Below are 14688 nucleotides of genomic sequence, written 5' to 3' on the forward strand. Positions count from 1 at the left end.
GTGGGTTGTAGCCTCCGCGCCATGTCGATGTAGCAAATATGGTATTTGCCTCGGGGCAATAGCCCGAGCATCACAATCACCCACGTACCCAACATCTCCTCGCTCTCATAACTAAACCCGGCTCCCCCCGCCCCGTCCGCCCCCGCAACCCCCCTTTCGTTCGCGACTCCAGTGGCACCGCACCGCACCTCCCAATCAGAACCGGCAGTACCGCTCGCTGCTGCTACAGCACCAAGTACTCTGCCCTTACCCCCCCCCTCCCCACAGAGGCTCCCTGGGCCAGCAACAACATGCGGTACACGAGGCATATATTTTCCTTATGCACTCTATATGACATCACTGCATGCATAGGGCCCAGTGCATGATGTGCCGTACATGATGTGGCCCGCCTGTGGAAAGTGGCAAGAATGATTTTGAAATGATGGGGTCGTCAGAAACAGTGGGGCGGGGGCAGGATGCCTTTCCAAAGGTCCAGAGGTCTGTGGAGGAGGAGGAGGAGGAGGTGGTGGCGTTTGGCGTTTCGCCTCCACAGCCCTGCAACACCCCACTCCGCTCCACTCCACCCCAACCCACTCCACTCCACTCCCACCTCCACGGCCGGCCCTCCCCCTACCACCACCACCACCACCATCCTGCGCAATCTAGGCGAGGAGGGTGGGTCCCTTCACACGCAATCAAGCAAGCAACCTCGCAACCGCTCCGCAACCGCTCCGCAACATCCTTACACGTCATGCTGTACATTAGCTCATCCCCTACGGCTATGCAGGAGGGCCGCAGATCTCTCAACGCCTGAAATATAGGCAACGACCATACATATATACATACATACATATATACATACATACATCGCACAGCTTACGGAGAAAACAGCAACGAGGTGGATTAGGGATGAGGGGGGTAGAGGGGGGATTATCCCATGCAGGGTTGCCAAGCCTCGTTAGTCCCTCCTCCCCTCCCTCCCTATGGAATCCACCATCTACCGCCTCCGACATGCCCCCGGTCCCCCTTCCCTCCTTCAGACCAAGAACACCTTTCCGCATTCCGCATTCCCAGGAGAAAAGGCCTTATCTCCGGACAGGGCATCTCAACAAAGCTTCCCTACGTCAGCGCTGCTGCTCCGACGGCGGCGGTGGCTGAGAGGGCACCGCCTGCTGCTGCCGGTGCTGCCGCAGCAGCGCGCGCAGCCCTGCCGCCGGCAACGTCAGCCGAACCGTAACTATATGAACTGGGGATTGCAGTACACGACCATCGTCCAAGAGCTGCTGTACACACGTCCGTACGACGTTACGCGACTGCAAGACGATAGGCACGCTGACCGGCGCGACGTCGCCGCCGCCGATCGCGGTAGTGACGGCAGGCCGGGCCGCCAGCGGGCGCACCGCCGCCGCCGCCGCCGACCACCCGGCATCTACCTCCGACAGCAGCCGGGGGGTTGTCAATCGGCGGCCAGCGTCCGTTAGCGGGTGTTGCGGCAGCGGCGGCGCTGCCTTGCCGTCAGCTCTGCTACTGCCGTCCGGGCCTGACGGTGGGGCCACCGGCCCCGCAGGAATTGACTTTTCCACTTCCCCCCCCGCCTCAGCGGGTGCAGTCGCCGCAGCGACCGAGTCCGGCCGCGTTGCAAACACCGACGACGCGAGGAACCTGACGCCCTGTTGCTGTTGCTGCTGTTGTTGTTTTTGTTGCTGATGATGTTGCTCGTGCTCCCGTTGTTGCTGTTGCTGTTGTTGCTGTTGCTTTTGCATGAAGTAGTGCCTTTGCAGCAAATCATGGGGGTGCTCATGGGGAATTGAGGGGAATGTAGATCGTGCATATTGTAACGGTACGGTGCGTACGAATGAGGACCGCTCTGCGAGCGGCAACGGCGGTGGCGGCGGCATCATCGACTCACGGTGCGTTAGCGGCCGCGTGTCTAAGGAGTCCCGTACTGACTCACGCGGCGGCAGTAGCAGCAGCGGCGGGGGCATGCTGCCCCGCGCGCTAAGCGACTCTCGCTGCGGCAACAAAAAGCCCGCTGTCCCCGCTGCTACTGCCCCTGCTGGCGGCAGCGGCAACGTGCCGCGCATACACACTGATTCTCGCGCCTGAAGAACCGACGGCGCTAGGTTGCAGCTGCCGCCCTCGCCGCCGCCGCCGCCTAGATGCGCGCCGCCAAGGCCCTCCCTCCCGATGGAGCGTTGGAACATGGGTGTACGGAAAGGATCCGGGGGAGAGCCCGGCGGCAGTGTCACCCCCGGGACCGGCGTAGGCGCCCGTACAATACCGCCAGCTGCCGTTGCCGGCGGCGGTGGTGGACGTGGCGGCGGCTCAACAACGATGCCGCCGCTGCCGCCGTTGCCAGCACCGCTGCCGCTCAAGCTCACGGCGCTTCCGGTTATCGCAGCGCCAGATGACGCCACACTTGGACGTTGGCTCAAGCTGCCACCGCTCCTTCCATGCCCCGACAGTCCCGTTTCAAGCCGCAAGAGCTTTTGCGGCCGATGCAGGTGTGGCGTGTCAGGAAAGCCGTCGTCAGCGACGGAGGCGCGCAGTGACGGCACGCCCAAGAGCTCCAGAGCGGCAGCCGCCGCGGCCGCCGCGCGTTTGCTGCCGGCGGACAGAGAGCCGCCGCCGCCGCCGCCGCCGCCGCCGGTGCCACCTGCGGCAGTACCACCGGCGCTGCCGCTGCCCAGAATGTCTGTCTCTTCGCGGCACCCGGTAAAAGCGTCGCTGGAGCGGAACGACAGCTGTAGCGGCAGCGCCGCTTCAGCGGCAGCGGCAACGCCGGCGTCGGTAGCCACCGCCGTCGCCAGCACCGCCAGCGGCGACTGCGGTAGGTCGGAGAGAGAGGGCTCCCGAGGACCTAACGGAGAGGGCTCCTCATCATCACCGCCGCCGCCGCCAGGTGACGGGACTGCGCCGCCGCCACTGTGACCACTAGCCTCGCGCCGCCCGCCGCCAGAGCTGCGTCGCGCCAGCTGTACCGCCTCCGCCTCCGCCGTTTCAATGGCGACCGTTGCCGTACCTGTAACGGGACCCGGTATTCGGTCTTGTGACGATCGGCCGCACGGACTGTCGTAATGGTGGCGTTGCTGTTGTTGACAATGCGTCACGTCCAGGTCCAGATGAACATTAGCCAATCGGCTGGCATCCTCTTCAGCCTTCACACCTTCGTCTTCGCCGTAGCTTTCCGCATCGCCGTGCTCCATCGGCGCAGCATCTTCCCCATGCGCGTGTGCCAGGGCTGGCTGCGGCGGCGCCGGCGCCGGCGACACCGCCTCCCCCGCCGCCCGCCGCCACGCGGCGTCCAACACGCCCGTCGCCTCCGGTTCCTTGCCATTCACTGCATCTCCATTACCGCCGCCGCTGCCGCCGCCGTACATAGGGACAGCGTCGACGTCGCCGCCGCGGTCAGAGGCCGCAGCTCCCGCCAAGTCAACAGTATAGTCGATTGAAACCCGTTTCTTCAGAGCCGATGCCGCGATGCCAGCCAGCCAACGGGAGACTAGCGCCAAATTGCTCGGGTACGATTCCGTAGCCCCTGAAGACGCATTGTCACCGCCCACGGCCTCTTCATCCTCCTCCTCTACCTCTTCTTCATCCGCTGCCATTATCGCAGCTGCGCCGCTGCCGCTGCAGCCGCCGCCGCAGCAGCCGGAGGCTACCGCTTCAGCCGAAGCCGCCGGGGCACAGTTGACTCGGCCCGGCTGAATGTGCTTGTGATGTCGGTGGGGCTCGAACCTGTGCGAGTGGGACGTGTGCGGCGCCTGGGCCTGATAGCTTCGCGGGACGAGGCCGTCAGACGTCAGTGTCGACGGCGCCGCGGCAGGCGGGGGTCGGGAGAGGTTTGTGCGGTGCGAGTCCGGGCGCGAGTCGGAAAAGACAGGAGGCGTGGAACCGGTAGTTACGTTGGCGGCGGTGGCGGCGGCGGTTCTGCTGCCGCCGTTGTACGGCATCTGGCTGTCCAGGTTAATAACGTTCTCAGCTGCCGCTGCGGCGGCAGATAATGCAGGACAGTGTGCGCTGTTACCCGTTAGCATTCGGGCGGCGGCAGCGCCGGCGTCCGTGGCCTCGGCGGTATTTCCTCCATCGCCGCTGCGAAGCGATGGTGGTTTCGGACCTCCGAAACCACCGACCATGTTCCCGTTGATATGGCCATTGGCACGGCTCAGGTGGTTACCGTGCGGATGATGGCGCGCGGCGTTGAGTCGGTCAGAGCCAGCGCCACCGCCCCCACCACCGTCGCTGCCGTGGCTGATGGGACTCGCCGCCCCGGAGCGGACCAAGGCCAAGGCGTCCTCGCCCGCCGATACCGCCGCCCCCAGCGGACCGAGGGCTTCATGACCACGAACAGATGATCCCATGGTCCCCAAGATCGCCGTGGGCCCCGCAAAGCCGTCCGGCACCCCGCCGCCGCCGCCGCCGCCTTCGCTGAAGCGGGCTTGCGGGCTGCTGCCGTCAAGTTCAAATTTCACGTCGGAATCCCGGCTGCGTAGCGGCTGGTCGAGGCCTCCGTCGCTCATCATGTCCATCGTACAAGCGCCGTACATCTCCTGAGCGCCAGCGCCACCGGTGGCGCCGTCGCAGCCACCATCATAGCTGCCCATGGCGCCGCTACAGCCACCACCGCCGCCGCCGCCACCACCACCCGGGTCGGAGCTTGACCGCGGCGATTGGCTGCTGTTGGCTGCTGTAGCACTTACCGGCTGGTTGCTGCTGCTGCCGCCGCCGCCGCTGCGCGGGCGATTCCCCCGGCATTGACGCAAGTCGTTGAAGGGACGCCCAAGTTGCTGCCGCATCACCATAAATCGCAGTACGGTGTCGTACACCGATGCCGTACGGGGGTTCCGCAAGTCAAGACAGCCGGTAAGGGAGGATGGGAGATAAGGTATACGCATTAGGTAAGAGCCAAGGGAACGGGATATGGAGGAAGGGGACAGGCCATTACATGACCGCGTAAAAATGCCAGAACTGCTTTGCGCAATCCACAGCACGTCGCCTTTTGGCCTGACATGACACAGCAGCGGAAACTTCAGCTAGCTGTACAATTGTAAGACGGAATATAGACCTTGCCTGACGATGCATATAACGCGCAAGGCCGTTGGGGAAATACAAGTTTAAGAGCAGGCTTACCTTTTTTGCGTTGTAGCGCTGAAAATACTCGCGTAGTTCTTTTTTGCTGCGAAGGCACTTGGCATGGTCGCGGGTGGCCTCCAAAGAAGGTTTCTCCGGGCCCCAGATCCTTTCAGCGTGCTCGTTATACCAGCTGCGATGTGAAATGGGATGTGTGTTGTGTCGGATGCAAAAGCACGCCGAGCTCTTTCCGATGCACGATGCGACGGAAGACGTGGCAGGTACGCTACGAGCGCGCGGAAAAAAAACTTTCCCTTTCCAGTGCGCAATATGTTCTTATATCCTTACAGTTTCTACGTTCTCTCCGTTTACTTACCAAGACGCTTAGATAACAAGAATCTATCTATTAAGTGCCCCTCAGGTTTTCGTCCTTGAAAATCAAACGCCAGGAGTTTTCCATTTCGTTTCACGCGTCTTCGGTTTTTCCTGTAAGCTGTCGCATGCAAAAGTATTGGTCGTCAGTTGGCTGGTGATCTTGAGGCATGGAAATTTCATCTGATGGCACCTCGTCACGTAACACGCTTTACGCGGGCGGTGCTTCGGAAGCCAGGACGATCGGACACGTAGTGGCTATTGCGCGAAAGTGTTTTCGGTTGAGTACACTAATAACAATGTACCGTGGCATCCGTACGACTACTCATGCAGGCGGGCCCGTGCAGCGCGCGCGCAGAACTATACCACAAACGGGCGCATTCCTGTTTAGGATATTATTTCACGGGAGAACCCAAATCACTACTACTACCCCTTACTTATATTACACAACATACATACACACAAGAAAAGGCGTCCGCACTGCATTCCAATCAGTGTTTTTTAAAGTGGTTACTAGTGACAAAGTGGTTACTGAGAAAATAACTCCCTTCCAGAAGGTGGTGTCACTAAGGAATGTTTCGATTCACCTGCCAGTAACCAGGTGGTCGCCAAGAAATAGGGGGCCACAGATCCCCGTACTGACCACCTAAACAATTTTTTGACGCTTGGATGGGAGCAGTAATGCTTCACTGAGCTCGGCTCGGGAACGCGTTGCCGTGCATAGAGTCAAAGTTGATGAAAGCTTGCTCAGACGGATTGTTCATTCATTTCTTCAAGTGATCTTCGGATGCATGGTTCTAGGGGGCTCCTGTTCAGCATACTCGCTGGGGAAACATTTTTGTAAGGTGGTTACCAAAGAAAACCCTACACAGTAACCACTTGGTCACTAAAACATTACCACGGTGAAAAGGTTTTAAAAACACTGAACCCAATGCCGTACACACGTGCCACCCACGTGCATAACATACGACAGACTACGGTACAGAAGCAAAAATAAATAACCGAATAAATAGCAGACATGCCAGCCCCTCCTGCAGAGGACTCTTAACAGAAAGAAAATAACTTCTTATGGAAGGACGTGTGTCGTCTCTAGTCTTTACTACGACAATAACAATAAGCCCTGCCGTGGGGTCTAGGGAGGGCTCGCTGTAACACCTCCTGCTCCTGCTCCTCCTGCTACTACTACTATTACTACTGAGGTAATATGCACTAAGGCGCATGCATTTCATCTGACATTCAGACCTATAATATTATAGGTGGACGAAACCCTTCCTAAACCTCCCGTTATGGAATTCCAATGCAAATTGCTCGCTGGGGCCCGAACTGCTCAAGCCAACTGTAGCGTGACTGTAACGCGGCTGTAAGGCGACGGGATGAGGACGGCGTATGCAAGGTTGCAGGCAGCAGCCCATCATGCCGCGCACACCTCTCGCCACACTACCGCTTGCAGGTTGGCTGACGGTTTCGACGTCCGTTTTCATTTCTCCCTATACATATATATATCGCTGACTGCTGCTTTCTCCATCGCTCTTTAGATCTGTTGATGTTTTATTTCCTGAGGGGCTGGGCTGCCATTGCCCAATTTGCTGCAAGCCTCAGCCCGGCTCCGGACCGTCTTCATCACAGGGTCCACCCCAGGCTTCCCCGCATTCCCTCTCCCGGGTGTTCTCTCGAAATGCACGACATGGACGCAAACCCACATGCATGCATGCACACGCGCGTGTCGTACATTGGTGGTGGGTTCTAAGAGGCGGCGCTTGGAAGGCCATGGGCCTGGGATGCGAGGAATAGGAACAGCGGAATGGCCGGGGCAGACGAGCGTGTGTATATGTGTTGTGTGTTTTGGGGATGGGCGTGCTGTAGGTGTCGCGCGACCTGGGAGGAGGAGGGTCGGCCCCGCTGCCATCCCCCAGACCCGCAAACATACTCGCGCCGCAACTCCCAGAGACTGGGGTTCGAACACCCCCGTTGGAGTTAGAATTTTGGAAGCATTGGTCATTATTGATTGAGTCTGGTAGGAATGGCACATGCGTGGACCTTGCCGTCCACGACTTATCGACAGGAAAAATGCGCACACGCACGCCCGTGTGAAAACGTGAGGAACATGCGCCAGCGCCCATATTACAGTAGATGATAATAACGAATAACCTTACTTACTCGTCAACCTCTTGCATCCGCGGCCGTCGCCCTAGCTTATCATACTCGTCACGCCACCTGTAGGAACGGGTTTGCCCGCGCCGAAAGCCTCAGAGGGAACAGTGACCACTTCATAGCAAAAATTGCAATAAATGGGCAAAAAGCTTACCAGGAGTTGAAGCTATGCCACCAGTTCCTTACGACGGGTTACGTTGTTGGGTTGCGTTGGGAAACAAGGCAGCAGCAGGTCAGACAGCTAAAATGGATAAGGACTAATGAAGTTTATGAAAACGCTCTGACTAGCAGAACTTACAACTCCTTGCGGGGCTTGGCATTGGCCGACGGCCCGCTGCGGTCCATTTCAGCGTGCTTGGCGACGCCCAAGATGGGCAGATCTCAGGCCAATAAAATAGATCCCGCTGTGATGACCCAGGTGGCCTTTCCCTACAGGATAGCTAACTATATCAGCCGCTTCATTCCTGTCTACAGTAAGGACTTCGACTTCAAGCAGGAGCCTTCATCATCGATGGACTTTGGCCTTGTGGAGAAGTCATGGAGTTAGGCAAATCATCGCAAACTTCAAGGCCGTACGAGCTGTACAGCTGCAGTGCTGCACCAGCACGCTACTACGCTGTGGACACAAGCCAGTAATCTTAAAATGCAAAGAAGATGAATAACTTTACGTTAATGCACAGATAAGATATAGGAATGTAAACAAAGGGTTTGGGCCTGGCATCGCCCACACCGTATTCCGTACGCCAGAATTTGTGTGACTCTGTTGACTGACCTGGCCAGCTGCAGGAACTAAGTTGTTGTCTGGATTAGATGCTGGTAATAGAAACCCTAGTGGCGCTCGTGGAGCATTCGCTCCCCTGCGAGCCCACGCCAGTTCCAGCTTTCCAGCTCATTCTTAATTCCGTTGGTAAGCTCGTATAGGTGATATGGATGCATTTGATATCCATGTATTCTCTTTTACCTGCACAGTTTCCTGGATCCGTGGATTGTTCGCCAACTGTCGTGTTCACCTATGGCGAGCGCAGGTGCTGGGCCGGGCACCTCCCGCAGCGCTGTGGCAGATGTTTTGACCGAAGCTACAGCGTTATCCATTATCCAGCACATTCCATGTATCCCGCCGGTAGGTTCAGCTGGGTCCTAGCTACATGCAACTTGCTCAAAGGCAACCTAAACCGCGGCAAGACGCATGTCCCAGGACACCTGAATGCTATGATGTTACTGCGTTGCCATGACTGATCAGACTTCATTCGTTGAAAAGTGTCACCGCCCGTTCTCCCGCAAACTTCGGCCCTCACATCTACGCGGCTTGGTTTTGGCACTATCTCCTTGCTACACCTTGTCTAGCAAGGAAAGGAATTGCGAGGTGATGGCATCGGATATCACCTCTCTAGAGTTACATCCGCCCCTCTTCCATGGCGAGGCAACCTGAACCAATTTTCCTCAAGCTTTGAGCCCCTTGTGTCGCTCGCTCCAACCGTGTACCTCGCTCCCAAATCAGCACTCCGGAACCCCCAACCCCCCCCCCGTAGCGACGGCGTCCCCCACTTCCTCAACAGCCCCTGATGAACACGTAGCTTCCTGCCCGTGATGAGGTTGCCGCCACGCCCTGCATCATGGCATTCTCGTCCGGAGCTCCTCCTCCACCTCACCCTCGTCCTCACCCTCCCGCACACCTCTATCCATCCTCGTCCATTCCTGGGGAACCCCAGCTAGCCGGCATCCGAGCTCCCGACCCCTTGTCTCTCTCCTCCTGTGTCCCCACCCACACCCGCGCGGCTGTAAACTTTGTGCCGTACAGAACGTTCAGCCGTTGGCCGTACTCGGGGAATTGACGGCGTGGGGCGCTGCCGGAGGCGGCGGCGGTGGCGGCAGTGGTGGCGGTGGTGGTGATGGTCATGGACTCAAGGGCCTCGGATTGGACCGCGTGGTTCCCCTGGACTCGTTGGTGAGTGTGTCCACCGGAATCGCTGTGACGAATTCTAGCTTGATCTGTTGGATCCGGAAGTGAAGCAGCTGGATTGAATTGGATCCAGAGCTGTTCCTGCCAGCTGCTGCTCCTTCGGATCGGGAAGCAAGGTGTGTTCGTGTTCTGGATCCAGCTGCTGGAGTGCTGGATTCGGAGTACTGTAGAGCAGCTGGCCAACTCTGGATCCGGATCCGAAGAAGCAGCCGATGGCAGTGCTAGTTCTGGATCTAGATTTCGATCCGAGAAAGCAGTCATCAGCGATACTAACTGTAGCGCTCCCTATCCGGAGGCGCAGCCGCTCCCCCCCACCCCCCACCCCCTTTCCAGCGCCGCATGCCCGTTAACCTTACACCCATCTTCCCTCCCCTCCCCGGTGGCAGCAGCTTCAATCGTGTGTGGTTCGTCTTTCCCCTCCCCTCCCCGGTCAGTTCTGCTTCTTGTACACTCTTTCCTTGGCAGCAGCTTCACTCGTTCACGTGGTTCGTCTTTCCCCTCCCCTCCCTCCCCCCCTCCCCTCCCTCCCCCCTTTCCCCCACCGGACCAGTTGGTGTTCGGGGCAGTGGCGGCGGGCGGCAGCCCCGAGGAGAGGGCCCACGCGGCCTTCTGGACACTGGATAGGTGAATGTGGGTATGTCGGTATGTCGGTATGTCTGCATAAGTGTCTCCGGAGGGTCATGCAGCGGAGTAGCGGTTGCGGGTTGCCGCATTTGACGGGGCTCGTGAGGGCGACGTGGTGGTGGGGTGGTAGTGTGTGTGGGGGGGTGGACTTTAGTTATAGGATGTGGGACAGGATAAGCTGTGCAGGATATGCAGTACAGCATGTCGTATTCTGGCCGTATGGAAGCCCACCTGTTCACGTTCCTGAGGTTGCTCCCGATTCGGTTTCCGGTATTCGGTTTTTAGTTGCTTTTCCGTACCTTTCGCATCCCACGGCGCCTCTTAGCCAGGGGATTGAGGGAGAACCCCCCAACACACACACATACACGCATACACACACCTGCGCGCGCATACACGGACCACTGCAGGGATGGTGCGGGCTACCTCACCCTTGAACAACTTCTAAGGCTCAGCGGACTGCTCATAGCTGTGGCAGCCGCCGGACGTGTCGTACTCAACCTGCCGCCGCTGGCGGCCCGCGGCAGCGCCGCCGCCGCGGCCGCCGTCGACCGCACCTCCGCCGTCGCTGGACGAGCAACTCCCGCGACGACTCCCGCCCTGCTGGCGGCGCAGGACCCAGCGGCGCCGTCAGCGGCTGGCGGGGGTTTTGCTGACGGCACCGTGGCGGCGGCGGCGGCGGCGGCAGCGGCTGGCGGCGGGGATGTGGATGAGAGCCGGTGGTTGTTGGAGTCCGCTCTACGTGGGGCCTTTCAACAGCACTGCTTGCCGGCGGAGGTCCCCCGGGGGCTCCCGGCTCGTCTCACAGGTACCGAGTGACAGACAGACAGACAGACAGACAGGCAGACAGACAGATTGACTGACGGGCTGACGGACTGACGCGGTATTAGGATGTGTTATTGGGAGGGAAGCTATGAGATGGCTAAAAGGCCACCAACGAACTCTCCACTCACCTACCTACCTACCTACCTACCCCCCCCCCCCCCCACACACACACACACACACACACACACACACACACACACACACACACACACACACCGGCCCACCTCCTGCTTGTCTTCCTCACTGCCATCAACACCGTTCTGCGTGTTTTGTCCCCGGGGCCCCCACTCCCTCCCCCACCCCACACTAAACACAAACACGGTTTTGCTCAATGAAGCCGACCGCATGGCGCTCGTCGTACAATCCGCCGCGGTGTACATCACCATGGCGGTCGTACACCGCGCCACGGCTACCGTACATCTACACGGGCTCCACGCGGCAGCGCCCCCCGGCGGCGACACGCACCCGGGTCATCACCCGCCCCCACTTCACTCCCCCCATCACCACCACCACCGGCGAAGCCACAGCCACAACCACTTCCACAACCATCAACAGAACAACCACCTTCATAGCCACCAACTGCAACTCGCGATAGGCCGTAGGAGCTTAGGTGGCGGTGGCGGTGGCGGGCACTCGCGTGTGAGCGCCTCGCCGCCACCCCGCTCGCCAGCACACAACCACAACCACAACAAGCAGCAGCCGCAGCAGCAGCAGCAGCAACAGCCGCTCCGGTACTCACTCAGCAGTCTTCGACCGGGCGGTGGGGCCGCCGCCGCGCTGTCATCTTCTTCTCGCCCACAGCGCTCGTCGACGCCGACAGCGGCGCCACCGGTAGCGGCAGCGGCCAACGGCGGGACCGGTAATAGCTACAACCTTACCGCCACCACGTTGCAGCTCGGGGGGGCCGTAAACGCCCTGTCGTACGGTGGCGGCGTCGTTGCAGCGGGGGCGACGGCTGCACCGCCACTGCCGCCACTGCCGCAGCAGCTCCAGCAGCAGCCTTCCGATTCTTCTTCTCTTGGACGTGGCTCCATCACACATGTACAGCACCTGCCGTACGGCATGGGCGACGCCAGCACTTCAATCTCATACCACGCCCTTGGCGGCGGCGGTGGCGGCGGTGACGGCGTCACATCCTTCGGCCGCTCCGCCGCGGGGCCCGCGGCCACGGAATTCCTCGCCTCACATTCTTCCGGAGTTTTACGGCAGCGATCATCTTCCGGGGTGGCGGCAGCGGCGCCCTCCACGTCAGCATCTGTGTCCGTCGCCTTGGCGGAGCCCGCCAACTCAGCTGCCAGTGGCCAATCTTGGCCCTCCACCGCCGCCGCCGCCGCCGCCCCCAACTCCTCGTCCTCGTGGATTTGGACTTGGGCATGGGCCGGTTGGAAATCAGGCTCCGCCGCCGCGCCCGCCGCCGCCGCCACTCAAGGCAGGGGCGGCGACAGCGTCACCGCCACGCCGCGGCACTCACGCTCATGGGTCGGTATCAGCGGCGGCGGCATGTTGGCGGCGGCGACGTCGTACGCTAGCGGTGCGATTTGGGGCTCGCGGCGGCCGTCAACTACTGCAGTGGCGGCGGTGACGGCGGCGGCTAGGTCCCCTGCAACGGATATGCAGGTGGGTGTCCAGCGTGTTCTTGGACTCGACGGGGCCACTCCCCCTGCCTCCGCGTCGACGGCTTCGGTGGCGGGGTCGCCACTGCCAGGCTGTACGGCACGTCAGGCGTTAATGGGGGTGGAGGGACTGCCGGGGCCGTCAACCCCGGCAAGGAGCCGTGGTTCCTTGGCGTCAGCCGCCACCCCCGCCAACGCCGCCGTATCAAACGCCGTACAGGTCCGTGGGTCCCCGTTAGGGCGCGTTAGTGAACTCTCTGACACGTCAGACAGACTCTCGGACACGTCACATCGAGTCCATGTACGGCATCCTAGCGCCGCCACCGCTGCCTCTATCGGCAACGAGACGAGACGTCGCGTCGGCAGCGGAACGCTCGGCGGCGCTCCGGGACCACCTATCGACAGCGGAGGCGGAGGTGGAGGCGGAGGCGGCGGAGGCGGAGGCGACACAAGTGGCGCTGCGTTGGCGACGACGACGGCACCGGCTGACGTATCATCCCTGTTGGCAACGGAGGCGGGGCCGGCGCTGCTTGCCGCACTGACGGAGGCGGCGGAGGAGAAGTCCGTACAGGCCGGCGATGGCATCGCAACCGGCGGCAGTACTGCAGCCACAGGCAGTGGCGGCGGCGGCGGCGGCGGCGGCTTTCAGCCGTTGGGTCACCCGATCAGCAGTTTATTGAATCGGCTGCGTCGCAAAGCGGCGGCGGTGGCGACGAGTACGGCAACAGGTGTGTGTGGGTGCGGGTGTGTGAGTGGGTGGTGGGGTAGGGAGGAAAGGAACCCCACCCCGGCCAGCGGGGTCTGGAAACACATATGGCCTCAGATATGCTGCGTAGGAAGATTACCAAATGTCAAACTACCAACCGCTCTAGGGGTTTGAAGGTGGTTTCGGAGCATCAGACGGGAAAGGAGGTCGGGCGGGATGCGGCCAGGTACAGGGGCTTCTGAGGCCGCGGCACACCGCACTTCGGGCCGGCGACGGCGGTACTGCCGCCCCATCCTGATTTGGCAACAGCTCCAGCAAGTAACTTAGGACTAAAGACCCCCTCTTCAGAAAAAGACCTTTGGTGACCTTGACCTTTAAAAGCGTTAAAATCATATTAAAATGGGTTTCCCTCACCCATCCCGTCATTTGTCACATACGTATGTATGTCCACATACACGTAGCCGACGGCGCCGCCACGAGTGGCCCAGCGGCAGCGGCGGCGCAAGGCAACTCCCCGAAGGCCTTGGCGGCACAACCTGCGGGCGGCGGCGGTGGCGGCGGCGGCGGCGCAGCCAGATCTTCCCTGGAGCAATCCGCCGCCGGCGGGAGGGACGTTCCTGTGCTGGAGGACAGGTAGGGGCCCGAAGGGGGGGTCCTGACTGAAAGGTGGTTGTATGGGTGGGTTCGGGGTGATGCAAACCACTGGCGAATGAAGCAGATACCAGAGTTAGACGGGTTGGGGGGGAGCAGTGAACGGAGAATTCTCCCACGAGTTCGGGATTGTGGCAATGCCGCGTGTGTGTGTGTATGTATGTGTGTGTATGTGTCTGTGTCTGTGTGTCTGTGTCTGTGTGTCTGTGTCTGTGTGTGTATGTGTCTGTGTGTGTATGTGTATGTGTGTGTGTATGTGTGTGTATGTGTGTATGTGTGTGTATGTGTATGTGTATGTGTATGTGTATGTGTATGTGTATGTGTATGTGTATGTGTATGTGTATGTGTATGTGTATGTGTATGTGTGTATGTGTATGTGTATGTGTATGTGTATGTGTATGTGTATGTGTGTGTGTGTGTACGATGCACAGGTGCGGGTTACTGGGATGGTCGCAAGGAAACGTTAATCGACCGTGTCTGGCGACAGTTATGAAGGTAATGTTGAAGAGTTCAACTATCGCTGCATCCCCTCCCTTTTGCCTTGCCTAACCTTGCCTTGCTGCTGGCGCGGCCGCTCACCCCCCACCCACACACCCACACACCCCCAAACCCACACACCCACACACCCCGCATTTGTCGCAGCGTTGCTGTCGCGGCCGGCGGTGTTAACGAGGTGTCCGGGAGGGGCATTCGGAGGAGGACGCCCTTGATGCAGGGCTTTGTTGGGGGCGGGGGGGCCT

The 14688-nt window shown here is 60.1% G+C and overlaps 2 protein-coding genes across 2 annotated transcripts in view; one reads left to right on the forward strand and one right to left on the reverse strand.

Annotated features, from left to right (window-relative positions):
• Positions 1–336: 336 nt before the first annotated feature.
• Positions 337–7917, reverse strand: VOLCADRAFT_88018 (uncharacterized protein; the record flags this gene model as incomplete). Its single annotated transcript, XM_002947739.1, has 7 exons — positions 337–479; positions 590–641; positions 1317–1519; positions 1934–4766; positions 5110–5242; positions 7579–7635; positions 7871–7917. 7 exons carry the CDS (start codon positions 7915–7917, stop codon positions 337–339), a joined length of 3468 nt encoding a protein of 1155 aa, XP_002947785.1.
• A 2646-nt stretch (positions 7918–10563) lies between these two features.
• Positions 10564–14688, forward strand: part of VOLCADRAFT_116534 (uncharacterized protein) — a gene marked incomplete at both ends in the record, with an annotated part of 6760 nt that continues 2635 nt past the window's right edge. The window contains 3 exons of the mRNA XM_002947610.1: positions 10564–10961; positions 11316–13319; positions 13759–13930. Coding sequence (XP_002947656.1) covers positions 10565–10961; positions 11316–13319; positions 13759–13930 — 2573 coding nt within the window. The remainder of the gene's footprint in view (positions 10962–11315; positions 13320–13758; positions 13931–14688) is intronic.

Source organism: Volvox carteri (assembly GCF_000143455.1).
Source record: "Volvox carteri f. nagariensis unplaced genomic scaffold VOLCAscaffold_7, whole genome shotgun sequence".
Lineage (NCBI taxonomy): Eukaryota > Viridiplantae > Chlorophyta > Chlorophyceae > Chlamydomonadales > Volvocaceae > Volvox > Volvox carteri.